We start from the raw sequence: 14,704 nt of genomic DNA, 5'->3' as shown, positions 1-14,704 counted from the left end.
TTTAAAAAAATTTATTGATTTTAGAGGGGGGGGGGGAGTAGGAAGCATCAGTTCCTAGTAGTTACTTCTCATATGTGCCTTGATCGGGCAAGCCCAGGGTTTCAAACTGGTGACTAGAACTTCTAACCAGCTTTTATTTTAGTCCTCCACTGTTAAACCAAGTCCTGTTCTACTGTGAACAGTACTGACCTGTATAACCAACAAAATTCCAAAATACATAGCCACTATGTAAAGTAAATGATAAGAAGTCAAATGATTGGACTTTATAAGAATAACAACTTCAAAATATTGGTAAAAAAATTCCCAACCTAGAATATATACCTGATTAGACTATGAATCCAGTGTGAGGGTAGAAGTAGACATATATAGACATAAAGCTATTAAAAGCTTTTCTTTCTTTCCATGAATCCCTTCTTAAGAAGCTATCAGAATATGTTAGGGCTGAGACAAAGGTAAAGTGAATGAGGTGCTTTTTTGCCTTGGGTGCACAATTTAAAAGGGTATCAAAAAATTACTGATTTGGCCTGACCTGTAGTGGTGCAGTGGATAAAGCGTCGACCTGGAAATGCTGAGGTCGCCGGTTCGAAACCCTGGGCTTACCTGGTCAAGGCACATATGGGAGTTGATGCTTCCAGCTCCTCCCCCCTTCTCTCTCTTTGTCTCTTCTCTCTTGTCTCTTCTCTCTCTCTCTCTTTCTCTCTCTGTCTCTCTCTCTCCTCTCTAAAATGAATAAATAAAAAATTAAAAAAAGAAAAGAATCTTTAAAAAATTACTGATTTTGATGCAATATTAAAAATAATAAAATTAATGGGAAAAAGTCCATGGTTAACAAAACACTAAAATATTAAATACAGGCCTGGGTTAAGGTGAGTGAGGCCATGTCATACAAGTGCAGGATTGGATCCCATCTTTCTTTCTTCCTTCCTTCCTTTATTTATTTTTTTAGATAGAGAAGGTGGGGAAGAGCAGGATGCATGAACTTATAGTAGTTGCTTCTCTTCTGTGCCTTGACCAGGCAAGCTTGGGGTTTTGAACCAGTGACCTCAGCATTCCAGGTTGACACTCTATCCACTACACCACCACAGGTCAGGCTGGATCTCATCTTTATTATACATTTTTGATATTCTTTTTAAAAATATTTTAAAGACTTTATTTATTCATTTGAGAGAGAGAGAGAGAGAGAGAGAGAGAGAGAGAGAAGGGGGGAGAAGCAGGAAGCGTCAACTCTCATATATGCCTGTAACCAGGCAAGCCCAGGGTTTCAAACCAGCAACCTCAGCGTTCCAGGTCGATGCTTATCCACTGCGCCACCATAGGTCAGGTGATATTCTTTTGTATATACAGGTCAGCCTTACTTAATGTGGGATAGTAAGGATACAGGTACAAGGAAGAGTGTCATTGGGAATCACCTTGGAGCATGGTTATCAATTACAGTAACAAAATTACGTTACAATTGTATTGGGTGGAAAGGGGGTATAGGAGTGTGTGTGTACCTGGAAGGATGGTTGCTTAAATCATTGGTCATTGGTGATTGAACTCAATCTCCTGATCCTCTCCCCTCCTTGGAGATCAGGGAGTGGGACTAAACATTCCATCCCTCTAATCATTGGTTGGTTCCTTTGATGACCATCTGCCATTCTTAGGTGACCTAGAGGCTTTCCAAAGGATGCCTCTTTAACATAACAAAAACATTTTTGTGGCTCTCCACACTTAAAAAGTTCTAAGGATTTAGTAGCTCTGTGCCAAGAAGGGGACAAGGGGAAAGACCAGATATATACTTCTTATTATAAAATTCACAATATCACCAAAGTTAATGTAATCATATCCATTTTACAACTGAGACTGAGACTCACGGAGATAACGTGCACAAAATCACACAACTTTTAAAAAGTGGGACCACTGCCCAGGTCCTCAAGTCTTGAAAGAAGGCAGCACTGCATGATGGAGAGAGAAAAGGTTTTGGAAGCAGATACCTGAACTTAGTTCTAGTCTCCATTCTAGCTGCAGGACCTAAATTTCTCAGCTTCACTTTCCTCTCCTGTCAAGTGAAGAAAAATGTTCGGTAGAAGAGTTTTGAAAATTAATTTTATTTTCTGAATTAATAAAAATAACAGAGAAGCATATTTCACCTCTATGCCCTCCATCACCCCACCATCTAGACCCAGGCTCAGTCATCTTCCTACTACATCATGCTCTTCCAGCCCAATACAGAAATCAGGCAGAGGTATGAATAACTATGACAGAAGAGGGAAAGCAGTCAGTACTGTATGAGCACACAAGCTTTGCTAAGATGGCCAAATAGGACTCAATGGAGGTGAGGTAGTTTATTAAATCTGAACCTGAAATGTGTTTGTGTGTGTGTGTGTGTGTGTGTGTGTGTGTGTGTGTGTGGTAGAGACAGAGAGATAGAGGGATAGACAGACAGAAAGGGAGAGAGATGAGAAGCATCAATTCTTTGTTGCAGCACCGTAGTTGTTCATTGATTGCTTTCTCATATGTGCCTTGATTGGGGGGCTCCAGCAGAGCGAGTGACCCCTTGCTCAAGCAAGCAACCTTGGGCTCAAGCCAGCGACCATGAGGTCATGTCTGCGACCCCATGCTCAAGCTGGTGAGCCCACGCTCAAACTGGCAACCTTGGGGTTTTGAACCTGGGTCTTTTGCATCCTAGTGTGATGCTCTATCCACTGCATCACTGCCTGGTCAGGCTGAACCTGGAATGTTTTGTCACATTTCAAGAGATTGAAAATAGGTGGGAGGCTGCCAAGATTCCGCATGATGGATGTGTAAGTATTCAGTAGATGAGAGGGCCGCACAGTGTATGAAATGGCATTATTTAGGCCATGCCTATGTGCTAAATTCTAGGCTAGCCCTCTCCACAGTACTTAAACTGACAATCCAGATTGAGGCTGGATGAGCCTTCCCCATTCCACTCCCCACTGTCATCTGGTGGTCATCAGGAGCTCAGGTCCCAGCTGACCCTCAGCAAGGCTCGCATCCTTCAGAAGAAATGGTGGAGTTGAGAGGCTGGGAGGGCTGTGAAGCCTGTGGACAACGCTACTCCTCCCTCCCCACCTGCCATACAGGAAAAATTGGCATGAGAGAGAAAGGCCCAATATCTTGCCTTTAGCTCCACAGACCAGTTGGGATTCTATTTTTATACAACACTGTCCTGGTTGACAGCTTGGAATGCCTTCTCCCTGGGTTTCTCCTTCATCCTGCCTCTTGCAGCCAGATCCCTGTAGAAAGGATGGAAGGGAGCTGCCTCAGGGCTGGCAAACAGAAAACCCACTCTCCTTTCTCACTGCCCTTCACTCCATCGGCTTTTGTCCAGCATAGTTTGTGGGTAGATGGTAGAGGCATTATTAGCTGTGAAGCTAATGAGGCTAAAATTTCAGGGCTCCTCACTCAGACATGCCTTTTCCAAGGCCCAGGTCAGTCTCCTAGCAATTTTGTGTCTGTATTTTTGTATTCTTTTTCTTTAAAAAGGGCTCCTAATTTTACAAGTTCCAGACACCACAAAACTTGGCTCTGCTCCTGATGGGTATGTCTCCTTTCCCATCTCCATCTCAGTGTCTACTTTAAGAGGGTTATTTCTGTCTTGTTTTTATTTATTGTATGACCATAAGCAGTTTTCTTTCCTGCTCTGGATCTCAATTTGCCCATTTGTTACAAGATGAAATGTCAAGAAACCCCTCTCCCAACATACCATATCTCTGATTATGCCTGTATGTCCCATTGGTAAGCTCATCTGTTCTTCCCTGTTTGTCATTGTGTGTGTGAAGAGGGTAATGTTGCTTTCTCTGACTCTCTGGGGCTGAATCAGTCTTGTAGTAAAAAGGGAGGCTGGGCTCTGGGACACCTATTCAGGTCCAGCTCTTCCCACCCCCTTTGTTGTTGCTGGCCAGTAAGTGTGCTTTTGTGTAGAAACTTGGCTGGGTTCTGCTGCCAGAGAAGAGTGCATTGAAAAGACTCTACTCTTTCTTATTTTTTAGGTGAGAGGAGGGGAGATAATGAGGCAAACTACCACATGCGCCCCAACCGGAATCCACCTGGCAACCCCCATCAGGGGCTGATGCTCAAGTACTGAGCTACTTTTAGCACCTGAGGCTGATGCACTCCACTATGCACAGAGTTATCCTCAGTGCCTGGGGCCACACTGGAATTAACTGAGCCACTGGCTGCAGGAGGGGAAGAGGGACAGAAGAGGGAAAGGGAGAGGGGAGAGCAGATGGTTGCTTTTCCTGTGTGTCCTAATTGAGAATTGAACCTGGGATGTCCATACATCAGCTGACACTCTATCCACTGAGCCACCTGCCAGGGCCAGGCTCTACTTTTTAATTAGCTTCTGTACACCTGTCATGATCTGACCCCTTGTGTTTCAAACACACATTGAATAAACTGAGTCTCATTATACAGTGCTTCCTCTTTTATCTTTTCATTAAATATTTAATAAGCATCTATTAATATAGTTAGTACCTTAACAATGATGCCACTTTGAGAGAGTGTGCTTAGGACTCATGTGCTGTGGATTTTCTACCTACCACCCTCACCCCCATTCCTAGCTATTAACTATGACATGGGTGTGCAGGTGGGTTCAGGATGACAATCCAGAGACAACACAGCCTCTTTCAGCCTCAGACTGTGGGCTTTTTGGCATGGGTTCCTGCTGTGCATGACCTGAAAAGGAAGACCATAAAACCCCATGCCCCCTCTTCTGTCCCCAAAAAGTCCAGAAAAGAAGTTTAGGAGGAAGCCAAGTCATTTATTATTTCTTGAAGAGGTTGGGGAGGAGGGGGCAGGAACATAGCATTTAACTGGAAAAAAAAAATAAAGGAACTTCTCAGTGCAAAACAGCCTATTGGTCAGGGAGCAGTGAGATTAGGTTGGTGTTCCCAGTGCTGATTGGGGAATGGCACTGTGAGGTCAAACTGGGGCTCCCTGAAGCATCTCAGGAGTCAGCCCAGTGCCAGGCTCCAGATTCTCTAGTTCCCTGGTTGGCAAACTGCAGCTTGCAAGCCACATGCAGCTCTTTGGCCCCTTGAGTGTGGCTCTTCCACAAAATACCACGTGCAGGCACTACCTCAATAAGGAATGTACCTATCTATATAGTTTAAATTTAAAAAAAAAATGGCTCTCAAAAGAAATTTCAATAGTTGTACTGTTGATATTTGGCTCCGTTGACTAATGAGTTTGCCGACCAGGGTCCTATATGAATCAATGCCATTACTATCTGTGGGTAAGAGGCAGGTCTCCCCTGTCACAGAATTCCCGCTATGGAGGGTTAGTCTACCACTAGGGATGCTGCGTCTGAGTATGCCCACGGTCAGTGCCATCTTTCTATGTGCCACACCAAGTGTGCCTTGTTTTCTGTGTGGGGGTCCAGTTTGTTTATTTTGTGTCAATAAGTCACCTTTTCTGGTGCACTGAGATTAGTCCATGCTTTTTGTGTCAGTTGGTCGGTGTCTCTTGTGTGTCTGAATGGCTCAGTGCTTGTAAAAATATGACTGCCCTGCCTCAGCTCCCACTCCACCCCCCGCCCCCTTCCTCAGCCAGGCCCCAGGGTGCTGACGGTGGTGTAGCTCAGCCTGGACAGTGAAGCAATGGAAGGGGTGGGAGGGTCCTCATCTGGAAGAGGCCTGGGGCGAGCTCTTGGAGGCCGGGGGCAGCAGCGAGCACACCTGTCAAGACAGGCCTGGCGAAAGCGACGGTGCATGAAACAATAGACCAAGGGATTGACACAAGCAGAGACATAGCTCAGCAAGTGGATGAAAGAGATGGGTGCACCGGACAGTGCTCGCCGTGCTCCAGGGCCATCGAAGGCCCGCCACGTGTTGGCGCTGTACACTGGCAACCAACATAGGAAAAAAAGAACAACGATCACCAGCAACATGCGCACCACGCGCTTCTTCGCCAACAGCTTGGCTTGGGTGGGCCGGTGGCCAGATCCTGGCCCAGGAGTGGGCGCAGTCAGCGCAGACAGCTCCAGTGCGGGCCGAGAGCGTGGAAGCTGCACGTAACAGCCATCGCCGTCCTCGCCAGCCAACCGGGTCTCTGGCCTGCAACGCCCGTTCTGTAGGGCAGCACCTGAGCACAGACAGTGGGCGCTCAGAGCAGAAGGCTCAGTCCTTCCAACCTCCAGACCAACTCTCACCTGACCCTCTCATTTTCAGCCTCTCCTCCGATTCTCTATTTTCTGCCCCACCCACCCTAGGCCCGCCCCTTTACAAAGTTCTGCCCCTTATGGATTTCACCCACCTGATCCCAGCCCACCAGGCAGCCCTCCTTGGCTCCGGACTCTGCTCTGGCTCTCGCTGTCACTGTCGCCATCAAAGCGAAGCCCTAAGTAGAGCTCTCGGGAAATAAGTCCGTATGCCACAGCCATAACCACACCAGGGATGAAGAACAAGAGCAGGAGCAGCAGTACCGACCTGGAGGCAGAGCACAGACCAGTCCCGCGGGTCTCTATCCAGCCATAACCACAGATGGAGGAAGAGCCAAGAAGTGATGTGTCTGGGATTTGGGGTGCTGCTTGGAAGGCCTAGGGAGCTGCAGAGAAGCCCTAAATGGGAATCCCAGGGTGATGGGTGCTGAAAGGGAACTGGAGTGGTAATTGGAGCATCTGGAGGAAGATTCTGGGGAATGGTCCTAAGCATCTGATGGTGATGGAAAAGGGGTTCCCAGGAATAGGCAAGGGGCACCCTCACCAAGTTTGGCGAACCCTCGCACTGGGCCAGCGATGCACGCATTGCAGCACACGAGGCCCCACTGGCTGCACGACGGTGTACACGGGGTAGGGCACCATGAGCAGTCCGGACAGCATCCAAGTGGCCATGATCACACGAGCAGCATGGGAGCGCGTCTGCCACACGCGCGCCTGCAGTGGTCGGCAGATGGCGCTGTACCGCTCCAGGGCGATGGCCACCAGGCTTAGCGTGGACACACTCACAGACACCCCTAAATGAGGGAAGAGGAAGGGGTCACCTAGGAAACCTGAGCTACACATTCACCAGTGTGAGTTTCTCAATTACCTCTGGGAAATACCCGAAATCAGGCAAGGACTATAGATGAGAAAAGGGGCAAAGGGGACAGGGTTGCTCTCTCACCTACCCATGAGGTAAGCAACTGCCTTGCAGACGACTGTGCCAAAGATGAATGTGCCCATGAGATTGGGCAGGAGGGTGAAGGGCATGCAGGCCACAGCCAGTAGGAGATCGCTGACCGCCAGTGAGAGCAGGAAGGTGTTGGTGACAGTCCTCAGGCGGCGACTCAATCCCAGGACCACGATGATCAGTACATTTCCTCCAACACTCATCAGAAAGATCACAGCATAAAGGGTAACCCTAATTGCAAGTTCCAATTCTGGGCAGGAAAAGGAAGAGGTGGCAATAGGGGGTCTGGCCTCCACTAGGCCAGACCTCCCCAATCCTACTTATCCCCAACCCCCACTACCCAGCCAGATCCCCTGCTTCTCAAGAACTGCACCCCCCCCAGCAAATAGTGAACTTGAGTCTTTTATCCTTCTAATCCTTGAGGTTTAATTAACTTGGCCTAACTCTATCCTTCCTTAAGAAATCTGTCTTTTCTAAGGCTTTACTCCACATGTCTTTGCAGCCAAACTTCTTGAAAGGGTTGTATGCATCTTGCTGTTCATTTCTCAGTCCATTATAATTCAGTGCCCTATCTATCCTCCTATCACTAGACACTTTTTCCCAAGGTCACTAAGCTTCAACTGCTAAATCAAAAGGTCTCTTCTAAGTCTATTCTACTTGAACCCCCTGTAGTATTTGACAGGCCAGGCTATGCCCTTATTGACTAAAAACACCTTCCCCTACTCCAGACTGTCTGCAACCCTTTAGCATGCACAGATTTTCTGAGTACTGCCCTTTTCCTCCTTCCATGTCCTCCCTGCAATGCACCCACTTAAGCTCCTGGATGAGTCAGTTTGTTGAAGGCATCACGTGCATTCATGACTCTCCCTTCCTCACATTAGTTTCTCAGCCTGGAATGCTCTTTCACTACCCCTTCCCCACCCCACCCCCCACACACCTCCCATTGCAAACTTGTTTTTGTTTTTGCTTTTTTCTTTTTGTATCTGGTGAATTCCTATTTACCAATGTCCTTAAGGCTGAGATGAAATATCTCCTTTTCTGTAAGGCCTTTCTAGACTTCTCATTTGGAGTTTATCTCCCCTTCCTCTGACCCATGCATGTTCCTTACACATCTATTCCTTACACATCTATTACAACCCTTTTTTACTTTCTGCCTTGTATTTTAATGATCTCCAAACACTGAAACATTTATTCCCACTCAACAAACACTTACGTGCCAGGCACTGGGGAAGAGATGAACATGAAAAGAGGGAGGGACACTCAGATATGTAAACAGATAATTACTATACTGTGTGATGAGGAGTAGACGTTGAGGAATACACAAAATTCTATGGAAACTCAGTGGTAGAGCATTGGCCTGGCAAGCAGAAGTCCCGGGTTCGATTCCCGGCCAGGGCACACAGGAGAGGCGCCCATCTGCTTCTCCACCCCTCCCCCTCTCCTTCCTCTCTGTTTCTCTCTTCCCCTCCCGCAGCCAAGGCTCCATTGGAGCAAAGATGGCCCGGGCGCTGGGGATGGCTCCTTGGCCTCTGCCCCAGGCGCTAGAGTGGCTCTGGTCGCAACAGAGCAAAGCCCCGGAGGGGCAGAGCATCGCCCCCTGGTGGGCAGAGCACTGCCCCCTGGTGGACGTGCCGGGTGGATCCCGGTCGGGCGCATGCAGGAGTCTGTCTGACTGTATCTCCCTGTTTCCAGCTTCAGAAAAACACACACACACACAAAAAAAAGAAACTCATAGGAGGGACACTAGATTAGAGTTGCTGGGCTAGACAGAGGATTGACCCTATTCATTTGTGTCACTGACTCTTGGGAGATGCATTCATCTTTGGGTTTCTATCACAGGCAAGCAGACCCAGACAAAGCTGAACTGAATTAAACTGGCCCAGTCACACATACCCATGGGCTCAGCATGAAGAAAACTGGAGCTTGAAGGGAAAGAGGGCAGGGGCAGAGCCTTCTAGGTTGGTGGGAGGGAAGGACTCACAGTGCAATATTCTCCTCCTCAGCCCATACATTGGCTTACTTTTGCCTTAGCCCCCAAATTAAGCTGTTTTCTCATCACAAATACCAACTTATTCAGAACTGTTGTAGATGTCAAATAAATGCTATTTATAAGATCCCCAAACTAAAGCCAGAAGTGGTATTACTTGCTCAGAGCACACAGTCAAGAGCAGAATCAGAATAGAAGCCAAGTCTCCAGATCTCTAAAGTGCTTTGCCTCCCGCTGCTCCCTTCCTCTTCTGTCATTCATCTTGCTGCCTCCTTCTCCCAATCAAATCTCAACCTGGGCTTCTTTCTCCCTCTCTTTGTTCTCTATCATGGCATTACTCACTATATTATGATGATGTTTAATTCTCCATCTCCACCACTAGACAATGAGCTTTTTGAGATCAGGAGCAATGTCCATCTAGTTGTCCAGCATATCCGTAGCATTTGGCATAATGTCCCTCAGAGAGGAGGTGTCAACACATGCTTGTTAGTGAATTTGGAATTAATCTCTGTCACTCTGTGTACAAATGCATCTGCTTTGTCCTTCCTCATCCATTCTTCACCTCTGTGCCTTTAAAGCTTGAGCATGCCCTCTCCTCACTTTGGAGACAGAAGTAATATTCAAGTGGACAACATATATATATTGCTTGTTGGGTTTTTTTTTTTTTGTATTTTTCTGAAGCTAGAAACGGCGAGAGACAGTCAGACAGACTCCCGCATGCACCCGACCGGGATCCACCCAGCACACCCACCAGGGGGCGACGCTCTGCCCACCAGGGGGCGATGCTCTGCCCCTCCGGGGCATCGCTCTGTCGCGACCAGAGCCACTCTAGCGCCTGGGGCAGAGGCCAAGGAGCCATCCCCAGCGCCCGGGCCATCTTTGCTCCAATGGAGCCACGGCTGCGGGAGGAGAAGAGAGAGACAGAGAGGAAGGAGAGGGGGAGGGGTGGAGAAGCAAATGGGCGCTTCTCCTGTGTGCCCTGGCCGGGAATCGAACCCGGGACTTCTGCACGCCAGGCTGACGCCCTACCACTGAGCCAACCTGCCAGGGCCTATTTTTTGTTTGTTTTGATTAAAAAAATTTTTTTTCCTTTCTGAAGTTGGAAACGGGGAGGTAGTCAGACAGACTCCCGCATGTGCCCGACCAGGATCCACCCGGCACACACACCAGGGGGCGATGCTCTGCCCATCTGGGGCATCACTCTGTTGCGACCAGAGCCACTCCAGCACCTGAGGCAGAAGCCATGGAGCCATCCCCAGCGCCTGGGCCATCTTTGCTCCAATGGAGCCCTGGCTGCAGGAGGGGAAGAGAGAGACAGAGAGGAAGGAGAGGGGGAGGGGTGGAGAAACAGATGGGCGCTTCTCCTGTGTGCCCTGGCTGGGAATCAAACCCGGGACTCCTGCATGCCAGGCCGACGCTCTACCACTGAGCCAACCAGCCAGGGCCTCAAGCGGACAATATTTAAGTGAGTGTAAATGTGAGATGTCAGCATGTTAAGATGTTAAATCAAATGTTAATCTGATTTGAGTCTTTAGAAGTAATATCTGAATGTGTAAAAGTAATATCTGGAAGAGGGTTACTTAAGTGAGAATAAGTACTAATTGCGTATGGATAATAGTAAAGTGAAAATGAATGTTTAATGGGTGAGGAACATCTAAATGATGTGGACAATATTAGTGTGAGTGTGGGTGACATCTGTTTTTCTTTGGGTATCATCTAAGTGAACATGGGTAACACTCAAGTCTGTGTGAATTATATCAGAATAGTGTGGGTAATATCCACATTTCAACTGGTAAAAATGGAGTGAGCCTGGGTAACATGTACCTGTAAGGGTCATTTCTGAATGAGTTTAGCTAACAGAGTCCTTGTGGGTAACTTCTGATGGCCTGTACAACATTCAATTGTGTGTGGATAACACCATCTGAGTCAGTGAGGCCAAGTCTTAGACATGCACTCTGAATAGCTTCACAGTTTGCTTTCTCCAGGTCCCTTGGTCTATTCACTATCTCTGCTATCTTCTGCACCTTCAACCCTCATGCACTTTTCTTTCTTTGCCAGCTTTTAAATACTGTATTGGTGTTCTTAAGGGTTTTGTCCCAGTACCTTTCTTTTCATTCTACACAAAATTTTATCTATTTCTATGGATTCCCTTACCTCTTCTAAGCAAAGACCTTTGGAGTCTGTGTTTCGAGCTCATACCTCTTCCCACATTCCAGACCCTTGGGTTCAATAGTTTATGGGGTAACCCCACCTGAGTATAACATCAGCATTTAAGCTCAGCAGGTTTTAAGTTGAATGAATTTATTATCTCCTCTTTCAAATCTGATTCTGTTTCTTTGTAATTCTTCTCATTATATGGCATCAATATCCATCCAATTGGGCCTGACCTGTGATGGTATAATGGATAAAGCATCGATCTGGAATGCTGAGGTCCGCAGTTCGAAATGCCTGGCTTGCCTGGTCAAGGCACATATGGGAGCTGATGCTTCCTGCTCCTCCCTCCTCTCTGTCTCCCTCCCCCACCAAATGCATAGATTAAAAAAAAATTCATCCAATTGTCTAAGCTAGAAACCTGGATGACATCCCTTGACCTCATCCTCCCTCTCCATTTCTCATAAGTCTCTAAATTCTGTTGGTTCCACTTCCAGAGTGCCTCTCAAACCTATCCACTTCTCTCCATCTCCACTGCCAGTACCTTAGTCTAAGCCAGCATCATCTTTCAGCAGGACCAGTGTAATACAATAGCCTTCTAAAGTGCCACCCCCCCACCCTGCCTTCCATGTCTTGTCCCCCAGCCCTTCCTCTATGCTACAGAATAAACCTTGACAGTACTACTGAAACTTCCAGTCATTCCTATAAGGCTCTCTGTAAACTTTTAAAGTTTATCTTTATTCTGAATGTTCATTATTCCTCTCTTGTGGTATATGTTTAAGGCACCCAGAAACTTGGACACGCTGAACAAAACCGCCATGGACTTAGACTTTGGGCTTTTTCATATACCGTTCCTCTGCTAGGGATGCTTTTTGCCTTTTCTGTCTGCTCACTTGGCTGGCTCTCCCTCATCTTTTTAAACTTTCTACTCAGTTCCTGCTTCACCTTCTCAGGAGGTCGACTTTGATTCCCAAGGCTAGGCTAGGATAGAGGTGCCCCTCTTCTGTGTTCCTACAGTCCCCTCAAGTCGCTCCCCACTTTGTGCTGTACTTCCCTGCTTACCTGTCTGTCTCTTCCACTCAACTGTGAGCTCCATGAAACGAACTGTGTCAGTTTTGGTGCCTAGTGCGATCTCTGGTTCAATAAATATTTGTTGAATGAAAGAATCTAAGTGAAATTGTGTAATAACTGGTCTCAGAATGCATGCATATTTTGTCCCATAAAAAAACACTTGAATTAAAATTTATTGCTACTTTACTTTTGTAGGGCTGGTAGTAATTTCCTTCTGTTTAACACTATTTCTTCTCCTGAAATCTCACTTCTTCCTTTTCTGCCTAATAAACTCAGTGTCAAGACCCAGCTTCCAGGTTCCCTCTGTGAAGTTCTCAGACCCCACTCTTTTTCGGGTGCTGATAATTCAGGTCCTCTTGTGAAACTTCCCATGCTGACTGTGATTTTTCCATTGGCTTTGTTTCCCCTCTGACTTGACTATGGACTGATGAGGGCTTGGATGGGGTCTAGTTCATCCTTGTGTCCCCGAAGCCTAACCCAGGGGCTACAGTTGCCTAGTAAACATTCAAGGAAAGAAAAGGCACAGGAAGCGGGAAAATATATCTTGAGCCAGGCCATCAAAAAAAAAGTAGGATGTTGACTGAATGGGAAGAATGAAAGTTATTTTGAGAACTAGGTGAATGGATATCATCAAAAGGGGGGGGGATGAGGATGTGGTGGCACTAAGGGATGGGGTAATAATGAAGGGGGCAGCCAGGCCCTAGGAGGGTGAAACCCAAGGAGAGACAGGTAAGAGAGGAGGCTTGGAAGGGATTTAGGGGCAGAGAAGAAAGACATTCAGAGCTTGAGAAGAATTCCAAGTTGGGAGGCAGGGGGGCTTGAGGATGAGTGAAATGAAGACAGGCAACTCTAGGGAGCAGCATGCAGCCCACTGTCCACCCTAATTCAAGTTTGAGGATCTCTTTGGGGAAGGCTAGGGGTTGGGGTGGGGAGGGAGACACAAATGATAAGTCTAACTTCCTACTCAGGTCTTCCAGAGTGCTCCCTCCCCCAAATATCCTGTGCCCAATCTCCTCTCCCTTCCCTTCCCTTCCCTTCCCTTCCCTTCCCTTCCCTTCCCTTCCCTTCCCTTCCCTTCCCTTCTTTCCCCCAATCTTGTCTCCCTTCTCCTTCCCTTCTTTCCCCCAATCTTGTCTCCCTTCCCCTTCCCCTTCCCCTTCCCCTTCCCCTTCCCCTTTCCTTTCCTTTCCTTTCCCACTGTAGTTCTGTGAACTGTAAGTACATAGAACTATACTGATTGGCAAGAAGGTCCTTGGCTCCCCACCCTCTGGGTCTAGGAGGGGCCTGGGTTTTGGGGTTTACGGGAAGCTCTGGGTGGGACCAATGACCAGGGTGTGAAGCTGAGATGGAGTTTTATGAGCTGCAGGGGCAAATGTGGCGGGGAAGCTGTTTGGGGACTGAGGGAGTGGCCTGAGGGGATGGTGTGTGAGCGTTTGAGAAGGCAGTGTGGGGGAGTGGGTTCCCTCTACTCGTGTTGTGGGGTGCAGTGAGAAGGGGTTTTTAGAGTGGGCTTAGGGAGGCACCCACCTCGTGTCCCGGCTCCACGGATGCGAGGGGGCTCGCAGCTGAGGTTGCCCGTGCCGCTGTGGTTGAGAAGGAGTGGCCCAGCGCGGCACAGGGAAGCCCCTGGCCCGGGTCCGGATCCTAGCACGCTCCGGTTCAGCTTCAACAACTCCATGGCCCTGGCCCAGCCGCAGCCTCCCTGGGCTCGGCCCTGCGGGCTCCCGCGGCGGCTCCAGCAGCTCGAGCTGCGAGTCCGCGGAGGCGCCCGCCCCTCCTGGTCCCGCCCCCAGACTTGGCCCCTTGCCCTCGGCTGCTCCGCGGCGCTCCCGCCGGGGCTCGAGTCTCCTAGGCTCAAAGAGGCAGCTGTCCCGCCAGGTGATCTCCGCCCCCTCGCCGGCTCAGGACTCGCCCCCTGCGTGACTGTGCTCCAGGCGCTCCCCCTCCCTGGATCTCTCCGCTCTTCGCTTAAAGAGTTCCTTCTCTCCCACTCCTTACCCCACCGCCCCCGGCTCCGGGGATTTCGTGTGCGTGTGTGCGCGCGTGTGTGTTGGCAGGGTGGATGGGGCTGGGGGTGGATGGAGAGGTTTCCAGGAGGGAGGTTGCGGCTGCCAGGGGCTAGCATCTTTCCCTGATGGTGGGGGGGCGTAGAGGTGACAACTGAGGCGGAGGCCACGTGCTGGCTCACCGGCTGCAGCGCTGACGCCTCGGCCCACGCGGAGCGCCGCGGTGACAGCACTGTGCTATGCCGCAGTGGCCGGACACTATGTCTACAGTAGTTCCCTGCAGCTGGGTGTCACGGGGCTGGGGTAGCCCCTGCACCTGCCTCTGCACCGGGCACCTTCCTCCTCCTGCCCGCCGACAGGCTCCCCTCCCACACACACAC

The 14,704-nt window shown here is 48.9% G+C and overlaps 1 protein-coding gene across 1 annotated transcript; it reads right to left on the bottom strand.

The window, feature by feature from the left end:
• Window positions 1–4,741: 4,741 nt before the first annotated feature.
• CCKBR (cholecystokinin B receptor) lies at window positions 4,742–14,074 on the bottom strand. The gene is made up of 5 exons (XM_066253810.1): window positions 13,846–14,074; window positions 7,108–7,359; window positions 6,705–6,954; window positions 6,256–6,428; window positions 4,742–6,084 (listed from the first exon to the last, which is right to left on the bottom strand). Exons 1-5 carry the CDS (start codon window positions 13,994–13,996, stop codon window positions 5,546–5,548), a joined length of 1,365 nt encoding a protein of 454 aa, XP_066109907.1. The 5' UTR covers window positions 13,997–14,074; the 3' UTR covers window positions 4,742–5,545.
• Window positions 14,075–14,704: the final 630 nt, after the last annotated feature.

The sequence above is a fragment of the Saccopteryx bilineata genome, chromosome 1 (genome assembly GCF_036850765.1).
Source record: "Saccopteryx bilineata isolate mSacBil1 chromosome 1, mSacBil1_pri_phased_curated, whole genome shotgun sequence".
Classification (NCBI taxonomy): domain Eukaryota; kingdom Metazoa; phylum Chordata; class Mammalia; order Chiroptera; family Emballonuridae; genus Saccopteryx; species Saccopteryx bilineata.
Note: the sequence above shows the minus strand (reverse complement) of the source record. Positions and strands in the feature narration are given on the sequence as shown.

What these genes read in the sequence shown, in the direction of transcription:
- CCKBR (XM_066253810.1), bottom strand. Translation starts at nt 13,996, where the DNA reads ATGGAGTTGTTGAAGCTGAACCGGAGCGTGCTAGGATCCGGACCCGGG. An exon ending in CCGTGGAGCCGGGACACGAG is followed by an intron (nt 7,360 to 13,845) that starts GTGGGTGCCTCC and finishes TTTCCTGCCCAG; the next exon opens with AATTGGAACTTGCAATTAGG. An exon ending in GCGAGGGTTCGCCAAACTTG is followed by an intron (nt 6,429 to 6,704) that starts GTGAGGGTGCCC and finishes CTCTGCCTCCAG; the next exon opens with GTCGGTACTGCTGCTCCTGC.